Below are 25,902 nucleotides of genomic sequence, written 5' to 3' on the forward strand. Positions count from 1 at the left end.
AGCGTTAGTCTGACAGGGCCGGGAGTACAATAAAGGGTGTGTCACATCAAATTGCATCACGGAAAAAACGCTGTAGAAATTTAATTTTTAGGAATTATATCTTCAGCTTTCGCTTATAATCAGAGTGTATAGATCACGTTGGCCATGCTTCACTGTCAATTTTTCGTAAATTTGGAAAAATGTCGTCGAACGAAAAAGAGCGTCGTGAATTAATCCTGCGCACTCATTTCGAGAATCCGGAGTTGTCACATCGGGACATCGGTAAGATGCTGGGAATCGTCCAATCCACGGTCAGCAGAGTACTAAAACGATACTTCGAGAACCTAGAACGGCAAAAATGGATGCTCCGTCAGTGAACAAGATCACAAGCGCGTAGTAATCAGTTCAGACGTGATCCGAGAAGTTCGGTCCGGGATGTCGCCAATAAGCTGAATTGGTCAAGTTCATTCGTCCAGCGGACCAAGCAGCGGGAGGGTCTGCGTACATACAAGGTTCAGAAGGCTCCTAACCGCGACGAAAGGCAAAACATGGTGGGGAAGACGCGAGCCCGGAAGCTGTACACCGAAATGCTAACGAAGCCGCATTGCCTGGTAATGGACGACGAAACATACGTCAAAGCGGACTTTCGTCAGCTGCCGGGCCTGTTGTTCTTCTCCGCAGAGGACAAATTCAGCGTTCCGGAGGAGATTCGCAAGCAGAAACTATCCAAGTTTGCCAAAAAGTACATGGTGTACTGCTCTTGCGGAAAGCGGAGCGCCCCCTTCGTGATGACCGGCACGGTAAACGGGCAGGTTTACCTTAAGGAGTGCCTACAGAAGCGCTTACTACCACTATTGAAGCAGCACGAGGGCCCGACCATCTTCTGGCCGGATCTCGATTCGTGCCACTATTCAAAGGACGTGTTGGAGTGGTACGAAGCCAACGGGGTCACCTTCGTGCCAAAGGAAATGAACCCGCCCAACGCGCCGGAGCTTCGCCCAATAGAGAAATATTGGGCGATTATAAGCAGGCCCTCCGGAAGAACCCAAAAGTTGTCAAATCGAAGGCGGACTTCAAGAGAAAATGGATTTCTGTTAAAAAAAAACTACAACCTGACGTTGTACAGAACCTTATGGACGGGGTAAAGAGAAAGGTGCGAGCATACGGGCTTGGGCTCGAAGCATGAATAAAAAGAAAATGCCAAAAGTTGTTTAATAGTTTTTATTTTACTGTCTAAAATTTTCAAAAGGATCGGTCTACTGGGCGAATTTCTACAGCGTTTTTTCCGTGATGTAATTTGATGTGACACATCCTTTATTTTGACAATATTTCTTATAAGCTATGTTAGTAATTTGTAACCGATTACTCGCGGTTAGTATTACTGTTTATTGTCATAATTGGGATGTTGTAGTCTCCAATGCACTATACGTGTGCCCGACACGGGATACTTCCTATTGGGATGCAGCTGACCATTTATCAGCAACGCCCCTCATATCTAGCGTTTATCAGCAACGCCCCCCATATCTAGCGTGGTGCATCTTCTCCACTCGAGGAATCCAGGATAGAATGCTCACTAGCCGGCTCAATCTTCAGCTCGTGTAGAGTTGTCATGAGCGGTACAATCCTCAGCTCATGGTGAATGTTCAGTGGGCTGCACAACCTTCGGCCCGTGTATCTGTAAAGAGTGTGTGTATGTATTGCCGCGACTAAGTAAAAGTTTATAGATCGGATAGAAGGGATATGATACAGGGATACAACGAATGAAGTATCATTAAACGTTGACATCGGCGTTTCTGAGGAACAGGTATAGATGGAGCAGAAGATCAGGATCACGGCTACCTGAGACGGGAATATCCGATTGTCTGAGCAGCATGGAATCGGATGCACGACCAGACAATATGCTCGATGTCGTGGTAGCCATCGCCACAATCACAAAGATTGTTTGCTGCGAGCCCAATGCGATAAAGATGCGCGTTTAGGATGTAGTGATTGGGCATAAGCCGAGATATCACGCGAATGAAATCACGACCCACATTCAACCCCTTGAACCATGCACTCGTCGAGACCTTAGGAATAATCGTGTGTAACCAACGACCCAACTCATCTTCACTCCACATGCGCTTCCAACTCACGAGTGTGTGCTGAAGAGGAATATGGAAAAAATCATTAAAAGCAATTTGCCTTTCAAAAAGTGTGCCTTATGAAGCGCCCACCTTAGCTAGCGAGTACGCTTTCTCATTCCCAGGAATCGAGCAATGGGAGGGAACCCATGCCAAGGTAAACTAGAATAATTTTTCGACCAAAACACTCAATAGTTGTCTTATTCTTGTAAGGAAATAAGATGAGCGTTTATCAACATTCATTGAGCGGATTGCCTCTATTAAGCTGAGACTGTCTGAAAAAATAGAAAAATGGTCGATGGGCAATGTTTGAATGATCCCGCACCCAGTTCAGCGACATACACGGAACAAGGATCTTTGAGTTTGAAAGATGTACTGGAATTTGCATTGAAGATGCCGAAGACAGTGGACCCGTTTATGAATGAACCGTCAGTAAAGAACATTTTATCAGATCTAACTTTCCCATATTCTGCCGGAAATATCGGCGGAATAAAATCGGAATGTAGACGATCTGGGATCTGGGTCCATGGCAGTCATATATAATGTCGATCAAAGTAGACATCGTATATACATAAAATGCGAAAAACGCGACTTCACCCATCACGATACACCAAGTTGTAATTCGATATAACAAACGACGGTTCTATGATATTGACTGTCGTGAAATCGAACTAATCAACATCTCATACGCATATCAGGCAAATACAGTTCGTGAGTCGTGTAAATGTATAATTAAAATCATTGTATTACTGCGAAAAATAGAATGATATGCTGTGGGAAACCGTATATATTAGGTCGTAAAGAAAGTTATTGCGGTTTTTGTTACAGTATGTTACATTTAATGCGACATCTAGCTAATTGGACAGACATGTAATGCGACACGTTTAATTGGACATTCTTACCCCTAACTGGACATTTTTGTAAACATTGAATTCGGGGCCCAAATTATGGCTCCACATTGAAATCGCCACTGTACCACTGTGTTCCCGAATGTCCAATTACAGGTCAAAATCGCCTCCAATGCGACACTGAGCGGTGCCTCGGCATGTCGTATTAAATGTAAATTACTGTACTTATATTGTAAACGATTTTTGCCTATAACCCGTTAATGTTATATGTCTATTCATTCTATTGATTTTGTTTAAAAAATAATTGTTCCACTTTTTTTTAAGACTTCAAACAGCATGGAGAAAATGCAAATTTGCACGATTTTCTTGTTCCAGTTCAAGCTAGGCCGAAAAGCAGCGGAGACAGCTCGCGATATTAAAGATGCGTTTGGCCCAGGGACCACTAATGAACGTACGGCACAATGGCGGTTCAAGAATTTCCGCGGCGGTGAGGAGGGCAATGTCTTCTGCGCTCCTTCTGCGCAACAATAACGACCTATTTCTCGATCGAATTGTGACGTGCGATGATAATAGATCCTCTATGACAATCGACGACGTTTGGTTCAGTGGTTGAACCGCAATCAAGCTCCACAACAGGTTATGAAGGTTATGGTGACTGTTTGGTGGTCTGTAGCCGGTGTCATCCATCACAGCTTTCTGAATTCGGGCGGAACGATAACGGCGGATAAGTACTGCCAACAAATCGACGAAATGCACCAGAAGGTCCGACGTATGTGCCTGAGATTGGTCAATATGCAGGGATCAGTTCTCCTCCACGACAACGCACAGCCGCACGTTGCACAACCGACCCTGCAGAAGTTGAACGAATTGGGCTACGAGACTTTGCCTCATTCAGCATACTCACCGGACCTCTCGCCCACCGACTATCGCTTTTTCAAGCGTTTCGACAACTTCCTCCGCGAGAAATGCTTCAAAAACCAAGACAATGCCAAGAACCCTTTCAACGCTTTCGTGGCCTCCAAAGTGCCAAGTTCTACTCAAGCGGCATAAATAAACTCATTTCTCGTTGGCAGAAATGTGCCTGAGGGAATCAGCTTCATCAAAACATGCACGTCGGGGGTATTTTTTTCCCACTGAGCTGTGTTTCCCTAACACGGACTTCTAAATTAATGTGCCGGGCAGAGTTGCCAATAATATTTTTCAAAAAACTGGAAGATGGCTCCTTAAAAAAACTGGATCCTCAAAAATCGTTTTATTTTAAGAAGTTCTGCTTTGAGTTATTCAAAACATATTTTTTATCTATTCCAGTGCTTGAGAAATAGACCTTACTTCGAAGATTCGTGTAAAATTTACATGTAGCTCATGAATAACGAAATGAACCATTGATTAACCATTCGAGCAGATCAACATAACGTTTCCCACCACTCGAAGATAACTCTCCTCCGTCGCGATTTAATTTCTATAATGCTAGAACATAGCTCCGGGATGATTGTTTCTAGAGGAGTTCTCTCGGCTTCTCAGAAAGATAACTATGTCCCTTCGAGATGGAAATTCAATATAGATGAATAACGGAATATAACGCCGGTCCGATTGATTTTAGAATTCTTCCGGTTATCTTTTCATGTTTCCCAAAGTTAACTCTCCGCCGTCGCGAGTACTTCAGCTATAACGAATTGCCGGGACGATTGATTTTAGAGAAGTTCTCTCTGATACTTTCTCAGGTTTTAATTGTGAGAAGCTCTTTTGGATTGGATGGAATGGATTTCGGGGTAAGACGGACATGTTAAGGAAAAATTCAATTGTTACTCTGAAAACTCATGTTTTCCAAAACGTAAAAGCAGTTTCTTACAGTTCAATATACTGGTTTTCGAAATAATTGGTCAACTGTTTTATAAAAATGTGTTTATTCATAGTTTTTACTGAAATTAAAACAAGTCGAAAAGTAGAACATTTTCATCGATGCGGGTATAATGGACATGTAGTGGGGGGAATATGGACATGTTAATAATATACGAGCGTACAAGTTTATCGCTCGCGAGAGGAATAATTTCGCTCCCTCTCTGTGTTTGTGTGTCCAGCAACTGAAATAGAACAAAAAGAGAAAGCAATATAAGAAAGAGTTCAATATTCTTCCTTCCACTTTCTATCATGCATTGGATGTGATTATGGATGTCCATTTCAACCCCACCAGTGCAATTATTTCAATAATTTAAATTTACCACTCACGAAAGAGTTTACTTTTCCGTACATACCTAATATAGCTTTTCTGTCAACTGACAAACCGAAATATAACCATCAGCGAATTCAATTTTGCAATTAAACCACTCAAAATGTTTAATATCGAAGCCGGAAAAATTACATCCACACGCGGAATCATGTTTGATTTTCGGTTTATGTTTCCCTATTTCTCTTTTGATCAGTATTCATTGTCATAGGATGGTATAAATATTCTAGAATAGCATGTAGAAGGGGTTCCCATCAACAGAAATTTGAAATTCATAATGCGACTATACAAATTAAACACTTGTCCATCATACCCCCACTGTCCCTCTTACCCGCGGCTTCCCTACTTTTAAACTGAGAAGCCTGGGAAAATCGTCATTCCAGATACTAGAGGTAAATGAACTTTCGCAGTTCGAGAAGTACGTAAACATGAGATGTGCAATAATTTCAAAGTCGTTTGACAATTCTTCCGTTCACATATTTTGGTAGTCCTAGACATCATATCAAACTTCTGAACTAATCATTACAATCTGAACTAATAAGACATTCACTACGACCCCAAATCTCACTTGATGGATAATTATTAACCCTCCTGTACTCGCGTGCAATATCATAACACGTATACTCGCGCACGGTGTCACAGACCGAAAATTGAACTTCTCTGTAATGTTGCCATTGTGTATTTTTCAGGCTTCATTGGCCTTTATTTGAAGAAGAGGGTATGATTGAATGAAGAAACAACTAAAATATGTTTTCTTCGTCTTTATTATGTTTTAATAGTCATCTAATTCAGCCTCCTCAAAATAGAGTAATTTTTGATACTCCAACACAAATAACGAAATTCGCATTTTCACTGTCATTAATTAAAAGTAAGCAACTGAATCTAATTCATGGAAGCATAAAGAGCTATAAAATAACATAAAAACGTATTAATCGATTGTGGTTTCATTGGAGTAAGAATCAGAACATAGCATAACTGCATGCTCGAAACAAACATATTTTTTAGATTTCATGCAGTTGTTGCGTGTTTTTCTGGTCTTTCATCGAAGAGAAGAATGTATAACGACCTTCTAGATAATTACCAGATGATAAAGATTCTGGAACATAAAGTTTGCATATTTCTAATATTCCGTGCCTCTGTTTTCTTAGTAAACTAAGAATTAATGCCTTTTTTTAGATGGGGCATAAAAAGATAATATAAAAGGATTTCTAGGAATTTCCTTTTCTTTTTCTTGTTTTCTTGTCGATATTGTCCATTATAAAAAAAATATCCCCGAAACTGTAAATGTTAAAAAAAACCATAGGCCACCGATTAGTTTATAGTTTACAATCCTTCCACAAGTGAAATTCTTCCACAAGTGTGTATACGTATGTCCATCATATTTAGCGAATAACTATACGAAAGTCAAATATTTTCATTTTACTTTTGAACGTATGAATCTAACGACGAATAGTTAATATATGGATCTGTTCATTCCAGTTACAATAGGGACTGAAATCAAATAAGAATAGTCCGGTAATGATCTTATGCATTATATTCCATAAATATTCCACGCCAGTAACATTAATTTATACATTTCATTTAACAATATTCTAGAATATGAAAAAAGGCACTTGTCCAAAAAAGCTACTCCTATACTCGCGTCGGTGTGTCAGACCGAAAGTGTTAAAAAAGTGGCACATGTCCCCTTTGTACCAACACATGCGATACGCTAAACGATGACGAACAACGAATAACGAAGCTAGAGAGAAACGCAAAGTCGTAGTGTTGATATTTTCTGAGAAATGAACGAATTATTGATTTCTCGGTCTGACAGACCAATGCGCGAGTATAGGAGTGTTAATTACAAGACCGACGAAACTTTATGCAGTATAAAAAAAAACGTGTTTATTGCTTTTATTATAACATGGAGTAATGCACGGAAGTGAACTTGTTCTGTCAATTCTCTTAACAGTAGTGGCACTGAAAAGTAGGGGCAATTTAGTTCCCACGGTTGCTATATATGGTGGTTACAAGAGACTGCTTCTTCAACACCCCTGCTCAGACTTTGCAGTCCACCAGTCCAGTATCGGAACAATGACGTCGAAACACTGCAACTGGTAAGCCTTTTGTCATCATATCCGCAGGTTGGTCAGCAGACGGACGAAACTGAAGAACAATGTTACCATCCCTTATTAAGTCCCGTATAAAGTGGAACTTTACATCGATGTGTTTAACAAGCCCAAAATCTTTAGATTCCTCAGCGATCCTCATAGCAGATTGATTATCTTCGTAGATGCAAATCTGTTCTCTGCTGTTGTATCCCAAATCGCACAAAAGACGGTTTAACCACATCTCTGTCATGACCACAGTACAAAGGGCTGAGAGTTTTGCCTCTGTCGACGAGAGAGCAACAGTTTGCTGTTTCTTAGTCAGCCAGCTTACTGTACATTCGAACAACTTAAATACACCTCCACTCACGGAACGTCTATCGAATCATTTGCCCAATCAGCATCTGAGAATTCCTCCAGCAATGGTGCTGTTTCATTCGCACTAAAAACCAGACACAAGTCAAGCGATCCCTTCAAATATCGTAGCATCCTCTTCAGATGTACCCAATGTTCATCACTGGGACAGCATTGAAACTGGCTGTAGAAATTTACCGATGCTACCAAATCCGGTCTGGTTGTAAACGCTGCATATGACAAGCAACCCACAAGTTCCCTGAACGGATGTGTGGTTCGATTCTGTTCGTCTCCTTTTGACAGCTTCAATCTTGTTTCAATAAGTGTTGAACACGGCTTACAGTTCTCCATTCTGAATCGTTTCAAAACATTCTCCAGATAATGACGTTGACTAATTTTCATCACACCATCAGCTCGATTGTAATCCACTTGCATTCCAAGAAAACACTTGATTTCACCGATATCCATCATCTCGAATTTCTTGGATAAACAATTCTTTACGATCTGCACTGCTTCAAGTGACGCTCCGGCAATTAGTACGTCGTCCACATAGAGAACCATAACTACTCTTGTCGCTTCGAATCCACGGGTATATTATCAGATTAGCATTTATCATTAGCGCTTTGCTTGAAACCAAGACAATTCATCACAAAACTGTGAAAGCAGCTATTCCAAGCACGAGAAGCCTGTTTAAGGCCGTACAGAGCCGTTTCGATTATCAACGAAAAAATCCAAACTGTATAACTTCCCGACGAACGAACGGTTGGCAACCATCTCCGAACTGTCGCGAACGCCAATATACTCATCCGTTTTTTCGATAGGTGAGCGCTCCAAACACGAAGCCTCAGCCCAGAAGTGGCATCGCTGACTGAAATGAAGAAACTCTTCAAATCTTCTTCTGCGGTGGATTAGTACGTGGTTGTTAGGCACGTAACTAGTCCGAAGTTAAACTTTATTTTTACTCTTTTATTGATGCCAAGAGAGTGTGTTCTCACTCTTTTAGCAGAGAGGGAGAGCGTTCACGAAACGTTCTGCTCGTGTCGTTTGCTGCTACCACTAGTTGCGTACCGATACGAGACACAGCTCGATTTATTGGACTCGATGTTCACCGCTGCTGCTGTTGTTGTTGCTGTTGCCCTTGAAGTTCGTTGCTGCCTTTTTCCGATGTCCGTAAAGTGCGTTCTCTAACGGAGAGAGCGTACCCGAAACGTTCTGCTCGTGATGTTTGCTGCTGCTAATGCTGCCACGGAATCTCGACGTGGGGCCCAGCTCGCCTGTCCGCCCCTCAGCTTTCATGCTCGCCTTGATGTCCACTGCTTCCACTGCTGCTGCTTTCCAGTTGATGTTGTCCACATCCGTTGTAAGAATGCTCGCTGCGCGGAATGGCTCACGCTTTTATAGCTTGGCTATATTCTTCCTTTCATCTGATTGGTCTATAGTTTCCATAGCATGCTTCTTATGTTTCTTCATTATTATTTTATCACTCTATACTGTACTCTACACGAACCACGAAAGATATGAACCAATTCACCTTCGAACACAACCTTCTTACCAGCTTCATCACATCGTATAACAGAGAACAAGTTGCATCGAAGCTCTGGTACGAATAGGACATTCTTAACAGAACACTCCATTGCCTTGCCACTTACGACGGACGTTACTTTCACCGTTCCTGCTTGCTTCGCCTCGATCGTTTCGCCATCCTTGGCGATCGCAATCTCCACCGGCTGCTGCAGCTCATGCAATTCGACGAACAGCGTTTTGTCGTTGACCAAATGATCGGAACAACCTGGGTCGATGTACCAAAGAACTTGATTCGACTTATCAGAACACGCAATATCCCTGCTGAACCCAGCAAAACTCACACTACCTTGCTCTGCAGCATAGGCTTTGAATTGGTTCACTTCCTTTTTCTTTGCGTCTTCTTTCTTCTTCGTGGGGCACTCTGCCAACTTATGGTCTTCTTGCTTACATCCGAAACATTTGAATTTTCTCTTCTTCGGCATTTGCTTCGAGCCAGTAAAAGCTGCTTGCTCATTTTCACTGTGCACAATTCACCTTTCCTCTTCGTTTCTTCGTCGAGAAGCCGGCACTTAACAAACTCAAGCGTAAAGGCCGTTTTATATTATCAAGCACGTAGCGTAAACGGCACGTACCGACACCGGCAGACAAATACATGATGGGCCTGATTCTCGAATACACTACGAATACACTTCACGGTGGAAACGGAATGAAACGTATTCGCGATGACAATACGCATACACATTTGAAACACACGCAATAATATTTGTCTTGCATGAAACGTGCCGTGCCGGTTACGCTACGTGCCTGATAATATAATATTACCTTAAGCACTTCTTCCGGCATCGTTTCAATTGCCGTAACGACTGCAGAATAAGACCAACCGAGAGTCAAAAGAAGAATACACACAACGTCAAGCTCTTCAAAAGCCGCACCGGTTGCCCGATACTCGCGCACTAGTTTATCGAACTGTAAAAAATTTTGCTGCAATTTACCGGAATCGTAACGCAACGTAAGCATCTGCCGCTTCAGATGCATTCTGCTTGCTACACTACGCCTTTCAAACACTGTGTAATGCATCCCACACATCTTTCGGCTGCTGTTTATCGCGAACATATTCCAACTGGGAATCATGAATTCGCCCCACAAGCAACGATTTGCATTTGCGGTCCTTTTTAGCTCTTGCCTCGCGTTCTTTCGCCTTCTTATTTTTCTGCTCCTGGTTGTCAGCCGGATCATCGATTAGCTCGACCACATCCGGAGCATAGTAATCAACCCACTCCACTAGTTCATGCTCTTCCAATAGAACGAGCATTCTGAACTTCCACGCGGAAAAATTAGAGCCGTCGAAAACCGGCAGAAACACTCGATCTTGTTCTTCTTCCTCCATCTATTTCACTTTCACGCGATTACGCAACAGAACCGATAAAACAGAACGTATCCTGGGCCGATAACTTAAAGTGGTTTTTCGGATGGATAATTAGTCTTGGTCGATATACGAAGTGAAATGCAGCTCGTGGAAATTTCAATAAAGGACAGCGGGAAAAGTTTTGTACCACGACAACGGTCAAGCACAGATACTGAAGGATGAGGACACAGTTGTGGAAGGTGAATCGAAAATCAAGATTCTGTGATCTATAATAATTCGCAGCGGACGATGTCTCCATGGACAAGGGAATTAAATCACTAGACAACAGTGCCTTCTGCATACTTTTGGACTTCATTTTACAATCGCATTCGACGACAGATGGATTCATCAGCATTCAGTCATCTCTTCCTTTACGGTCACCAGTGGTTCCTGCCCCGAGTCGCCTTCATCGTTACCATGTATCTTCAGGTGTTTGGTAAGGCTTGTAGGTATCGTGAATGCTTTGTGGCAATGCGGACACGGATAGGGACGTTCACCTGCAAAGGAGTTATCCTGTTGAATTATTCGTTGTAGTGAACCATTTCACCTACCCGTATGAGTTCGAATGTGCCATTTGAGAGTTGTACCGTCCTTAAAAGCTTTCGGACAATGTGGGCATGAATAGGGACGTTCATCTGTAAAGAAATGAGTCAGTTGAAAGATTCATTATGAAGCAATTCCACGCCAAATCAGTCGATTGATACGCAGTCTTCTTCGATTTCCATATGTAACAAGCTTAAAAAAATGGGTGGGTTGTATCTATGATATAACCGCAAGGTTGACGTGGGACTATCGTTGTTGTAATTTTTGTATTGTATTGATTCAATTATCGCTTGAATGAAACAATTTTCGAATTCAATTGAATTCAACATATTTGTTTTGTAAGCAAAAAGTTCGAACAGATGCCATGTAAGATCAATTCATGCATTGTAATAGATTATGCGCTTCGTTACAAGTAAATTTGATGACCGTCCTTTGACGTTTGATATGATGTCTAGGACTAGCAAAATATGTGAACGGAAGATTTGTCAAACGATCATTGTATTTTACATTTCCTTCTGAAATTATTGCATCTCTCATGTCTACGTGGTTCCCGCGAAAGTTCATTCACCTCTAGTATCTGAGATGAAGATTTTCCCAGGCTTCTCAGTTTAGGAGTACGTTTCAGGGAAACATTCCGGTCTGCACAACGACAAGCGAGTACAAAAGTACTCCCAGCTTGCATATATTTGCAAAGCGGATTCCCCCAGGCATCTTTGTTTTGAAATCCATCTTAGGGAAACACATTCTGGTGGGAACAAAAACACCCCCTACTTGCATGTATATTTGCAAAGTGTATTCCCACAGGCACATTGATTTTGAAGTCTGTGATGGGGAAACCGTAAATCAGGCCAATCAAAACTTGGCAGTAAGGACGTTTAGATAATGCTTGACATTTTATTGGTTATTCAATTGTTTATCTCATGAGAAATAGCATTTTATTAATTATGATAGACGCGTAGATATATTTCCTATCAATTGATGCAAACATCTTTCCGATCTATTGAGAAATTTTCGAGTTATAAGCATTCGAAATCTTTCATTTTTTCCAGCATGTTTTGGGCTTAGGTTTTCATTTCACACCCCATATATTCCGGTTAGACGTAGTCCCACGTAAAAAATCATAGAATGTCGGAGCAGCAGCTGGCTGATTTGGTGTGGAATTGCTCTACAGTAAAACATTTTTATAGACCCGTATGAACTCGAATGTGGTACTTGAGTGTTGCAGCAAGCACAAACGCCTTCGGACAATATGGACAAGAAAATGTCCGTTCACCTGAAAATAAATGATAGTGCTGAATGAATCATTATAAAATAAAAACATTCTTTATCAACCCGTATGAACTCGAATGTGTTGTTTGAGCGTTGAACCTTGAGAAAACGCCTTCGGGCACTGTGGACAAGAATAGGGACGCTCGTCTAAAAGTTAAAGACTCTGCTGAATGTTTCATTGTTGTAAAACATCCTTTACCAACCTGTATGAGTTCGAATGTGTCTTTGGTGCTCTGCAGAACTTTTAAACCCTTTCGGACAATATCGACAAGAATAGGGACGTTCGTCTACGAATGAAAGACTCTGCTGAAATGTTTATTCTAGTAAACATTTTTTACCAACCTGTATGAACTCGAATGTGTTGTTGGAGCGTTGGACGAATCTTAAACGTTTTTGGACAATGTGGACAAGAATAAGGACGTTCACCTGCAAAGGAATGACCCTGCTGAATAGTTCATCATAGCAAAACATATTCACCAACCTGTATGGACTCGAATGTGATTTTTAAGCGCACAAGAAGTCCTGAACGCTTTCGGACAATGTGGACAAGAATAAGGACGTTCATCTGTAAACGAATGAATTCGATAAATAGTTCATTATAGTAAAACATAATCACCAACCTGTATGAACTCGAATATGGTTTTGAAGCAAATAAGAATTCTTGAACGCTTTTAGACAATGTGGACAAGAATAACGAGGTTGACCTGCAAAGGAATGATCCTGCTGAATGGTTTATTGGATAGAACTTTTTTAACCAACCCGTATGAGTTCGAAGGTGCATTGTCAGACCGTGTTTTGAGCGGAATGTTTTTTCACATTTTTCACATTCTAACGTTTCTGTTTCTGAAATAAATTATCAGTCAATATTTACAGAAAATATGAAGATGAGTGAAATTTCTTTTGTAAAACATCCAAATTACTTCTTTCTTGTGTATCCGTTTTAGCAACTGAAATCAGTGATATATTGTCGCCTTCTCCATCCATTTCGCTTATGAAGAATACCTCTCCATTTTTTCCAACGATTGGCATTTCGGCTTCCTGTTTCATTGGGTCTGCACCCAAAATGCTATCGCTATTCGACAGTTCGTGATCATCAATCATTAACTCTGGCTCCGTCTTGATGCCATTCGGTTCGGCACTGCGTAAAATTTGAAAGCAACTCTCGCTAATGTTGTGGTTGTTTATGAACTCTTGTCGGCATTTGTCGCACGTAGGATATGAACTTAACTCGGAAGTGGAACTGTTTAATTTTTGAAGGATGGATTCCAACTTTTGCTCATGATGGAGAGAAGGGACCAGCACGTGATGAAATTCCTCATTGCACATATCAGAGCAAAAGCTGCATTGTTTACTGTTGAAATGGAACGTGATCGAACATCAGTATCTTTAAGGATATTTATGATTTATCAATTGAGAAGCAATTGTCAACTAATAGTTATCAAAGCATGTAAGTATGAAGGCCTTCTTTGAATCACAGACATTTTAGGTCAATTTAGAGCCTCGGAAAAATGAATGAATTATGCCCCTTCCTTTTTGTTTTATGAACTAAAGCAGAATAGTAAGCAACCTACGCGGACGTATCGTAATGTATCTAAATCTGGACCCTTAAGCACTTATGATGAAAACTTCAACTAATAAAAAATATTTATTCGTGATTTTATTTCCGGACACTTTTGCTTTAAATTCCGGACACATTTTGCCAGCAGCATTTCTTTGAGAGTTCATAGCAGCAAGCCTTGGGAAAAAGGTGACGTATATTTCAAATCATCACGATTAAATACGTATTTTCCGTTCCTTTTTTCTCTGTGTTTTTCAGCAATATTCAAGACGATTTTTGACGGAATTTCGAAAGAAGCAGAATCGATATACTGAAATGAAGGATTTTTCTTGAAGTCGGAATTATTTTTCAAGTGTTTTTGGAGTGTGAAGTTGCCATTGGACCCGCTTCAAGGATTTTAAAAGTTTTCTAACATACATCTCGATACTTTTAAGATAAGTTTTCGTTTTATTTTTCTTTCACGCATGCGTATACATATACACGTACATACACATATTTTATTTTATTTATTTATTTATTTTTTTTATTTTATCATTTATTCATTTCTACAGAGTCTACTCTCTCAATTTTTTTACTTTTTTTTATGGAGGGTAATGAATCCTCCGATGCTGAAATGAGGGTCTTAGACCCTCCTCCAGATGGTTTTACGGTTTCTCCAGGAAAAAAGCAAAAACAATCGCAGTCAACCTCTTCGTCTGTACCAAATAGTGACTCTGTTCTCCGCTCTTCGACACAATCTCTGCCTAATTCTGACAATTAGACAATACCTGAAAGCTCCCGAATCATCGAAAAACCGTTGGGTGGTATTCTTCCGTCCCAAAGGGAAACCTCTAAGAGTATCTCAAATTTACAAAGACCTGACGTCTAAGTACTCAGGTGTCCTAGAAATGACGAAAGTCAATAGAGATAAACTTCGCGTTGTGCTCTCAAATTACAAAGATGCTAACGCAATAGTGAAAAACTCTTTTTTTTACTAATGAATATAGAGTTTATATTCCGGCTCACATTGTTGAAATCGATGGTGTAGTTACGGAAAAATCTCTTCAACTAGAAGATTTTGTAAAAGCTAAGGGTATCTTCCACAATGCAAATATTCCACATATTAAAGATTTGGAGGTGAGATCTCTGAACTCTTCAATAACTGAGGGTACAGAAAAAAAGTATTATCAATCTGGCTCTTTCAGAATATCCTTCGAAGACACAGCACTTCCAAATTATGTGCTTATTGATAAACTTCGTCTTCCAGTACGGTTATATACCTCTAAAATAATGACTTGCTTAATGATTGCAATTAAAATCAGTTAGGTCACACAAGAAAATACTGTTGTAATAAAAGAAAATGCTCAAAATGTGCAGACGACCATGATGAAGTCACTTGTAACAAGGATGCTGATAAGTGCATTTTTTGTGGAGATGTTCCTCATGCAATTAAGGATTGTCCGAAATATAAATTACGTTCGATGAAACTCAAGCAATCACTTGAGGATCGTTCTAATCGATCATTCGCTGAAATGCTCAAGGCAGCTTCTCCTCAGGTACCCGAGGCTTCAGAAAATCCTTTCTCTGTTCTATCAGAAGATGATGATTCGGATTCTCAATTTGATCCAGTAATCACAGGAAGAGTCAGGAAGAGAAAAATTGCTTCATCCTCTAAGCCATCTAAAAAAAGAGGATTGATCTCTAACAATCCAGAATCTTCTAATTATTCTGCTCCACCTAAGAATAACCCTCTTGGTTGGAGATCTTCAAATTATGACGTTCATTTCCCTGAATTGTCAAGCCATTCTCAATTTACTTCTCAATCGGTTCCTGAACCCTCATCTTTGTCAGGAGGTATTACCTTTTCATCAATTGTTCAATGGATTCTTGATTTTTTCGGAATATCAGATTCACTGAAAGGTTGAATTTTTGCTTGGCTTCTGTCAGCCAGATAGCTAAACAAATGACTTCAAAGTGGCCCCTTCTCTCGTTCATTAATTTCGATGCCTAATTTATTGGATGAATCAGGGAAACCCACTATTTTGCAGTGGAATTGTAGGAGTATTCTATCTAAACTTGATGCTTTCAAGCAAATGCTTAATTTTTTGAATTGTGATGCGTTTGCTCTATCTGAAACATGGCTTCGTTCGGACAATGTGTTAAACATCCATGATTTCAATATTATCCGTTTAAACCGTGATGATTCCTATGGAGGAGTTCTCATAGGTATTAGAAAATGCTACCCATTTTACAGGATTCCCCTGCCTGTAGTCACAGGAATTGAAATTCTTGCGTGTCAGGCACGTATCAAGGGTAAAGATTTGTGCATTGCTTCTATTTATATTCCTCCAAGAACTATGCTTAATTATAGAAATCTTGTGAATATAGTTGAACTTTTACCGCAACCTAATCTTATTTTGGGAGATTTCAACTCTCATCGAATTGGATGGGGTGAGTCTTTCGATGATCGAAGGACCAATTTGATTTATGATCTTTGCGAGGACTTCAACTTGGCAATGTTGAATACAGGTGATGTAACAAGAATTGCTCCATCTTTAGGCCGCGCTAATTGCTTAGTTGTTCTTCCACTTTTTCTTTAGATTGTAATTGGAAAGTCATCCAAGATCCACATGGAAGTGATCATTTGCCAATTACTATTTCATTTCAAATAATTCAAAATCGTTTGAAACAACAAATATGATTTATCTAGAAACATTGATTGGAAGAGATTTTCTTCAATTATTTCAGAATCGGTGGCATCAGTTCATGAGTTACCCCCGCTGGAAGAATATAATTTTCTAACTGGTTTAATTCTTGACAGTGCTATTGATGCTCAGACGAAGCGTTTTACTGGTAATTCGTTTCGTAGACGTCCTCCTAATCTGTGGTGGGACCAAGAATGTACAAATCTCTATAAAGATAAATCGAATGCGTTTAAAGATTGGCGAAAATTGGGCACCCGTAAACGTTATGATAACTACATTTATCTGGAGCGTAAATTCAAAAGCTTCATTAAAGCTAAAAAGAGAGGCTATTGGCGTCATTTTGTGAATGGGCTTTCACGAGAGACTTCCTTGAGAACTCTTTGGAGAGTTGCCAGACAATTGAGAAATTCATCTCATTCAAATGAAGAAGTTGGATATTCAGAAAAGTGGATTTTTGATTTTGCTAAGAAGATATGTCCAGACTCAGCCCCCGCTCCTTCTCCCTTCTTAGAGTCATCTGATGATGTTGAGCCTCCATTCAGTATGACTGAATTTTCTCTTGCCCTTCTTTCTTGCAACAACACGGCTCCAGGGTCAGATAGGATCAAATTTAATTTGTTGAAAAATCTACCTGATAATGCGAAGAAACGTTTACTGAAACTGTTCAATGCTTTCCTTGAGCAGAATATTATTCCGCATGAGTGGCGACAAATTAAAGTTATAGCTATTCTGAAACCTGGTAAACCTGCGTCTAATTATAATTCTTATAGACCAATTGCAATGCTATCTTGCATTCGCAAATTACTAGAAAAAATGATTCTCCATCGTTTAGATAGCTGGGTTGAATCTAATAAAGGGTGTGTCACATCAAATTGTATCACGGAAAAAACGCTGTAGAAATTCGCCCAGTAGACTGATCCTTTTGAAAATTTTATACAGTAAAATAAAAACTATTAAACAACTTTTGGCATTTTCTTTTTATTCATACTTCGAGCCCAAGCCCGTATGCTCGCACCTTCCTCTTTACCCCGTCCATAAGGTTCTGTACAACGTCAGGTTGTAGTTTTTTTTGAACAGAAATCCATTTTCTCTTGAAATCCGCCTCCGATTTGACAACTTTTGGGTTCTTCCGGAGGGCCTGCTTCATAATCGCCCAATATTTCTCTATTGGGCGAAGCTCCGGCGCGTTGGGCGGGTTCATTTCCTTTGGCACGAAGGTGACCCCGTTGGCTTCGTACCACTCCAACACGTCCTTTGAATAGTGGCACGAAGCGAGATCCGGCCAGAAGATGGTCGGGCCCTCGTGCTGCTTCAATAGTGGTAGTAAGCGCTTCTGTAGGCACTCCTTAAGGTAAAGGGGGCGCTCCGCTTTCCGCAAGAGCAGATCGCTTGCCACACCATGTACTTTTTGGCAAACTTGGATAGTTTCTGCTTGCGAATCTCCTCCGGAACGCTGAATTTGTCCTCTGCGGAGAAGAACAACAGGCCCGGCAGCTGACGAAAGTCCGCTTTGACGTAGGTTTCGTCGTCCATTACCAGGCAATGCGGCATCGTCAGCATTTCGGTGTACAGCTTCCGGGCTCGCGTCTTCCCCACCATGTTTTGCCTTTCGTCGCGGTTAGGAGCCTTCTGAACCTTGTATGTACGCAGGCCCTCCCGCTGCTGGGTCCGCTGGACGAATGAACTTGACAAATTCAGCTTATTGGCGACATCCCGGACCGAACTTCTCGGATCAAGTCTAAACTGCTTAACTACGCGCTTGTGATCTATTTCACTGACGGAGCATCCATTTTTGCCGTTCTTCACCTTCCGGTCGATGGTTAGGTTCTCGAAGTATCGTTTTAGTACTCTGCTGACCGTGGATTGGACGATTCCCAGCATCTTACCGATGTCCCGATGTGACAACTCCGGATTCTCGAAATGAGTGCACAGGATTAATTCACGACGCTCTTTTTCGTTCGACGACATTTTTCCAAATTTACGAAAAATTTACAGTGAAGCATGGCCAACGTGATCTATACACTCTTATCTGATTATAAGCGAAAGCTGAAGATATAATTCCTAAAAATTAAATTTCTACAGCGTTTTTTTCGTGATGCAATTTGATGTGACACACCCTTTAATCTTCTCTCGCCTTCGCAGTTCAGGTTTCGTAGAGGCAAAGGAACCAATGATTGCCTTGCGCTTCTTTCATCAGAGGTTGACTTTGCCTTGTGTAGTAAGCAACAAATGGCATCAGTGTTCCTAGATATCAAAGGTGCGTTCGACTCTGTTTCCATTGAAGTTCTTTTTCAGAAACTTTGCCTAAATGGGATTTCCCAGAAATTAAATAGTTTTCTGTTTAACCTAATGCGTGAAAATCATATGAGTTTTTCTCATGGTTCTTCGTCAGTTTTGCGCATTAGCTCCATGGGTCTCCCTCAAGGCTCATGTCTTAGTCCAATTCTTTACAACTTCTATGTGAATGATATTGATATTTGTTTATCGGGAAATTGTACTTTGAGACAGTTTACAGATGACTGTGTAGTATCAGTAATGGGCAAAGACAGCACCGATCTTCATAATCCTTTGCAAGATTCTCTTGACAATTTGGTTGATTGGGACTGTAGATTGGGTATTGAATTTTCTTCTGAGAAGACAGAGATGGTTGTATTTCCAAGAAAACATCATCCTGCTCAAATACAGCTTAAACTTTTTGATAGAACTATTCGTCACTTGATGTCATTTAAGTATTTAAGTGTTGTGTTTGACTCCAAAGGAACATGGGGTAAACACATAGGCTACTTGAAACAAAAATGTCAGAAAAGAATAAATTTTCTTCGATCAATAACAGGAACTTGGTGGGGGGTTCATCCTGAGGATTTGATTAGGTTGTATAAAACAACCATTTTATCTGTTATGGAGTATGGTAGTTTTTGCTTCAGATCTGCTGCCTGTACCCACATTTTGCATTTGGAAAGGATCGCTGTTTGCGTATTGCTCTAGGATGTATGCAGTCAACTCATACTATGAGCCTAGAAATTCTAGATGGCATACTTCCTCTCTCCGTACGTTTTTTCGAGTTATCATTCCGTTTTTTAATACGCTGTGAAACACTTAATCCGAAAGTGATAGCAAACTTTGAAAAAATATTGAACTCAGGCGTTCAATCTAGGCGGATGTCTCTATATCATGAATTTATGACTTTGGAAAGTCCATCTGCTTTATCTGGTTCCCAGATCATTCCTTCATTTTTGTTCAGTTCCTCTATTACTTTTGACATGTCAATGAAGGATTATGTGCATAATATTTCAACTGATCTCCGTCATTTAGTTATACCTGCGATATTCCTGTCAAGGTATAAACATATTGACCCAATCAAAACTTTTTTTACTGATGGATCTAGTCTTAATGGATCCACAGGCTTTGGTATATTCAATATCAATTTCTTCACTTTCCGTAGGCTTAGTTTACCCTGTTCGGTGTTTGTTGCAGAAATAGCTGCAATATACATGGCCCTTCATCATATTCAGACCTTGGCACCAGATCATTTTTTCATTTTTTCTGATAGTCTCAGCTCTTCAGAGGTACTCCGTTCAGTGAGGACTAGATATACGTCATATTTCTTATCTGAAATCCATCAGCTTTTAAGTGCTCTCATAACTAGTTCATTTAATATCACTTTTGTATGGATTCCGTCTCATTGTTCGATACCAGGAAATGAGAAAGCAGACTTTCTTGCCAAGAAGGGCGTTTTGGAAGGAGACTTATTGTATAGGCCAATTACTTTCGATGAATATCTTCATATTCCTCGTGAACGGGCACTTGTATCTTGGCAGTCAAGTTGGAATAGTAGTGATAAAGGCCGATGGCTATATTCTATCATTCCTAGGGTTTCTCTCAAACCATGGTTTAAAGGATATCATTTTTCTCGTGATTTTATACGGGTAGTGTGCAGACTCATGTCTAACCATTATTCTTCGAATGCACATCTATTTCGAATCAACATCAGTGATAGTAACCTATGTGCACCCGTGGCCGAGTGGTTAGCGTCTCACATTATCATGCCGGGTGCTCGGGTTCGATTCCCGTTCTGGCCGGGGGATTTTTCGTCAAAGAAATTTCCTTCGACTTGCACTGTGGTCATGCGTATTCCAGAGCTTGCCCCTCGGAATACATTCAAGGCGTGTTATTTGGCTTAAGAAATCTCGACCAAGTATTAATAAATGACGCTAGTTAATGCATACGTTGAGACGGCAAAAGTTCCACAAGGGAACGTTAACGCCATTCAAGAAGAAGAAGAAGTAACCTATGTGTGTGTGTGGTATAGGATATCACGATATTGATCATATTGTGTGGTTTTGTTCTGAGTTTCAAAATGATAGGTTATCTTTAATAGAAAATTTTCGCAATAAGGGAATGCCACCTAATTCTCCGATTCGCGATGTTCTGGCTACTCGTAATATCGATGCTATTTCTTTAATTTATGATTTTCTCAAATCCATACATTTCCAAATATGAATATATAATATAAAAAATCTCGTGTCACGGTGTTTGTTACCGAACTCCTCCGAAACGGCTCGACCGATTTTGATGATATTATACTCAAAATACTTGGTAGGTATGAGAATAGGTTGTAAACTATATATGATACCGGTAGGATACCGATAACCATACATTTAATACCGAATAGGGTGGCTCTATGCAGAAAAAAAGATCTGGATATTTTTTTTCAAAAATTCGACTTCATACCATACATATAACCTTAAATTTTGACCCCAATTCCCTATTTTTAATTGCGATTTTATTGTTTTTGTGTCAAAATTAATCTAATAATTTAACCGTTGTTCGTTTTTTCAACAGAACGAATTTATTTTAGTTGTTCAATGACTGATGGCGTAACGCCCGCTTCATTGAACATCCATCTACAAATACACAAGTAACATCAATTCATCTAAAGCAGGGAGCATCTCCGACGAGCTGGAAGTCTTTTTGAATGAGAACAATTAGTTATCGAAATTCTTCAAATCATATTTGCTCGGATTACAAAATGACAATCACGCTATTACCATCAACCCTGATAAAACATCAGCTGGAGAGCACTTGTGTAGATCCAAAGCACAAGCCCTGCTGGAATCATGATAGCACGGTGACACGAGAAATTTAATGCGAAGAAAAAAATAATAATCTGGAATTCATCGTTGACACACACCGTTCATACGACCCTCGGTATGTTCTTCTTCAATGGCACTAACGTTCCCAAGGTTTGCCTTCTCAACGTTGTACTACTTGCGTCATTTTTATTAGTAAATAGTTGAGATTTCTATGACGAACAATACGCCATGAATGTATTCTGGAGTGGCAAGCTCTAGAATACGCGTGACTACAGTGCAAGTCAGAAGGGTTTCTTTAACGAAAAATCTCTTGCATAAACATTAGACCAACGAGACCCCGTCACAGATACTTAATTCATTATGAACATCATTTCTCATTTTGATTTAATATTTATGAACATGCGACGAAACAAACAGAGGGCGCGCTCGAAAGATTTTTATGTTTATCATATGGAGATTTGGCATGGTCAAGAAACGCCAATTCAAGATATCGTAAGCTGTGCCAACAATTTATGGTCGACATATACGCGAAGGTAGAGAGTGAACCACTGCAATTCTTACTACACAATCAACAAAAGCGGTACGAGGAATAATACATTCACTTGCGAGACACTATCATGAGCAACGCCGACACAGCTTCAGTTATAGCCAGGCCAAAGCGCAATGCATTGTCATGACATTGCGCGTGTGTTCAAACACAAAATGAAGTTCGATTGTATTCGTCCTCACATATTGTTGGTTGTATTCTGTTGAATGGAAAAAGCGCAATTTTGCATTCTGTTCAAGCTCAAGTCCAATCGAGTTGAGCAAATGTGACAACCTTGTCACGCAATTCGACGTAAACAACATTGGTCTCCATGTTCCATTTCTATGAAGCAAAAATAGTAATGGTTTTTCGGGTGGGATAAACACGCAAAATTTAGCATTCAAACACATTCAAAACAAATTTAGCACCCAAACGATATCGAATAATAATTTTCATTCAAATTTCAACAATTTAGAATTATTTCCGGAATTATGCCGATCAGATAGAGAGTAAATTGAACCACAAATACGGATGACTTATTTTGACCATTGTTTCGCGACAAGGCGAACGAATTTAAGAGTGTAACAGTCGATTTCGATCGAATTGTAAAATCCGATCACTCATATGCATATATGAATATTGAGTTCTGAAAATCGGTGAAGAGTAATAAAAACATCCATGAATAAAGGAAGCAATATGGCTGTGTTTCAAACTTAGATTACCGATGTGAATACTCCTCGATTGAATGACAACGATAAAATAACGCGATTCCAAACAGGCCGATTAATCAGCTCCATTGAAGTTAGCTGGCGTATCGCTGTCTTCCAATTTATGAACGAGACCAAGCTGTTATAAACTAAGCCATGTTGAAAATCACATGCACGTATTTTCTAACAAGGAGACAGCAATAAATATTGATTTTCTATATTTCATTTTTTCTACTTTACGACAAACTTATATTACTTTTTTCAGTTGACGTTTAACTTTTAAGAGATCAAACATGTCAGTTACGTTAATGAAATACACCAAGAAACATCATATAACCTTTCGTTCAAATCATTTAATTCGTTTTTTTATCGGTCACATTCGATTTATTTTAAAGATCGTTAAAATATTCAAACACACTTACAATACATTAGTGTGTTTTATTCAACACCCAAAATATTCACTAGAAATAATTTATTTGGCAGAACAATGTTTGCCTGGGCAGCTAGTATGAATATATATATGTTTATTTTTCCTTTATTGTTTTGATTTTTATTATTAACATTTCCATTTCTATGTTTCAACTTTTTCCTCAGAATTCGAAAAGTGAGCAGATTTACATTCCTTCCCAAGTCCCAAGGATATAACTAGTTCCAAGGAGTTGGTCATCTCTGCAACAAGAAGCTTAAACAAGAAGTCTATAATATTATCTTATTGTGAATATCGTCATTATCTATATTGTAACTTTTTTCGAAAAGATAATAGGGTTTTTATGCCTTTTTGAGAAAGAACATTGGCATTGTTCTACTCACAGAGGGTTTTCCCTATTCATAAACACGGCTCATTGTTACTTAATGTTGCTGAGAGCCATTTAAAAATAAATTTAGTACAAAAAAAAATTTCTTCGAGAGAAATTAGTTATAAATTTTTGTATAGCTTTTTATTTCATTGCTATTTTATTATAATCTTAAACAAAAATTGTTTATCTTCGACATAAAAATCGTACAGATATTATTACATACTAAGTCTAAACCTAAACACACTTTTTGGTATATTAAAGTCAAACATAAAAGATACTTCGTTGAACTTGTTGCAGCAGACGTCCAGTGGATTATTCATACCATAGGTGGTGCGGTGATTCGATCGGCGGAAAAAGTCTGATTGCCGAGTTACTCGAAAAAGTGTGTTGAAGCGAAGTTTTGATAAATGGTCTGCACAGTCGATGTGATCTGTCAGGACATCAAAGACAAGTAATCGTTGAAGAAGCGCTCGTCTGTTTGCTAATGTTGGCAAGTCAATCAGCATACAACGGCTTTCATACACTGGTAAATTTGTCCTATCGCTCCAGTTGAGATTCCGAAGAGCATATCGAATAAAATGCTTCTGGACACGCTCTACCCAATTTATGTGGACTACATGGAACGGGGCCCAAACTTGTACCCCGTATTCCAACACACTACGCACCAATGAGCAGTACAACGTTTTTAAACAATATATATCATCAAAGTATTTCGTGTTTCGTTTTAAGAAGCCTAGCATGGAATATGCTTTCGCAGTGACTAAAGAGATATGTTCCGTGAACCTCAGTTTGCTGTCTACTAGAATTTCCAGATCCTTCACGATACTCGCACGCTTCAAACTGGTTGTCACCATTTTATAGTCGAAGACAATCGGTGTACGTAAGCGGCTAAATGAAATCACACAGCATTTGCTGACATTCACTTCCATCCCGTTCAAACAGCACCAATCCAAAATCATGTCGGTGTCAGATTGCAACGCACAGCAGTCTACTAGCGTTGAGACCACTCGAAAAATTTTAAGATCGTCAGCATACAACGATTTCGATGATTTCAACATTGTGCAGAGGTCGTTTATAAAGAGAACGAAGAGCAGCGGCCCCAAAACACTGCCTTGTGGTACTCCGGAATGTATCTCGAAAGGGGTAGAGTAGGCATCTCCAACTTTCACCGAGGAACTGCGTCCAGTAAGGTAAGACAAAATCCATCGTGTCAGCCACTCTGGAAGTCCCATCCTCTTGAACTTCTCAACGGCTAGTATGTGCGGTACTTTGTCGAAAGCCTTGGCAAAGTCAACATACACAGCGTCGACTTATTGCCGTTTCTCTATTTTATCCAACAGAGTCGATACGAAGCTTTGCAAGTTGGTTGTGGTCGAGCGTTTTTTCATGTTGGTCGTCAGAGATTATGTATTTCGTAGACTGGTAGAGTACATCGTGTACCATTCCTTCGAAGACCTTCGGCAGACAGCTAAGAATGGAGATCCCACGATAGTTCTCCACATCATTGAGCGACCCACACTTATGGATTGGTGTGGTTGAGGCGGATTTCCAGATCATGGGAAAGCAATTCTCACTAAGAGAACGGTTGAACAAAATAGTTGCTGGAAAAGCAAGAGAGCTCGCACAATGTTTGATGAAAAACGGCGGTAATTGATTTGGCCCAGGTCCTTTTGATCCGTCAATAGACTGCAGCTGAAGCAGGACTTCGTGTGTTGAAAAATTTACAGATCAGATCAATAATGAACAAAAATTATGAAATTTATTTTATGATTATTATTTTATGAACATACTCTCATGTGACTCGTTCAATAAGAAATTTCATCATTAAATTTTTATCCGTCCGGATTTAAAAACATCTTTTAAATGTCCTGTTTTGATTTTGTGAAACTCAAATGTTTGTTTTGAAATTTGATATTTTTGTCAACAGCTAGGAACAATGCTTTACTACTCCTACACTACATACAATACAATACACATATAATACCGTTTGCATTAAAAAAAGGACAATTTTCAGATGGCGTTAAAAAAACTATAAAGGATTATTTAATGGGACAAATTCCTTATAAAACATAATTTTATTGACCATGTTAGAAAAATATTTCGACGCCGTTTTGGGTGGCCTTCCAGCTATCAACCGGACCATTCGCAATTGCTGTCGAAAACATACTAGGTTGGGGAAAA

The 25,902-nt window shown here is 39.7% G+C and overlaps 2 protein-coding genes across 4 annotated transcripts in view; one reads left to right on the forward strand and one right to left on the reverse strand.

The window, feature by feature from the left end:
* Nucleotides 1–3,368: 3,368 nt before the first annotated feature.
* LOC129766822 (histone-lysine N-methyltransferase SETMAR-like) lies at nt 3,369–3,997 on the forward strand. The gene is made up of 2 exons (XM_055767420.1): nt 3,369–3,434; nt 3,521–3,997. Exons 1-2 carry the CDS (start codon nt 3,369–3,371, stop codon nt 3,995–3,997), a joined length of 543 nt encoding a protein of 180 aa, XP_055623395.1.
* A 6,738-nt stretch (nt 3,998–10,735) lies between these two features.
* LOC129768334 (zinc finger protein 358-like) overlaps nt 10,736–25,902 on the reverse strand; it is a 36,790-nt gene continuing 21,623 nt past the window's right edge. For 2 of the 3 annotated variants that reach the window (XM_055769910.1, XM_055769908.1), the window contains exons 2-11: nt 13,277–13,707; nt 13,116–13,199; nt 12,977–13,060; nt 12,838–12,921; nt 12,699–12,782; nt 12,560–12,643; nt 12,420–12,503; nt 12,277–12,360; nt 11,096–11,179; nt 10,736–11,041 (exon numbers count right to left, since the gene is read on the reverse strand). In XM_055769910.1, the coding sequence (XP_055625885.1) occupies nt 10,893–11,041; nt 11,096–11,179; nt 12,277–12,360; nt 12,420–12,503; nt 12,560–12,643; nt 12,699–12,782; nt 12,838–12,921; nt 12,977–13,060; nt 13,116–13,199; nt 13,277–13,707 (1,252 nt within the window). In that variant the 3' untranslated portion in view covers nt 10,736–10,892. The remainder of the gene's footprint in view (nt 11,042–11,095; nt 11,180–12,276; nt 12,361–12,419; nt 12,504–12,559; nt 12,644–12,698; nt 12,783–12,837; nt 12,922–12,976; nt 13,061–13,115; nt 13,200–13,276; nt 13,708–25,902) is intronic. The other variant, XM_055769911.1, reaches the window with a different exon arrangement.

Source organism: Toxorhynchites rutilus, chromosome 2, assembly GCF_029784135.1.
Source record: "Toxorhynchites rutilus septentrionalis strain SRP chromosome 2, ASM2978413v1, whole genome shotgun sequence".
Taxonomy (NCBI): Eukaryota; Metazoa; Arthropoda; class Insecta; order Diptera; family Culicidae; genus Toxorhynchites; species Toxorhynchites rutilus.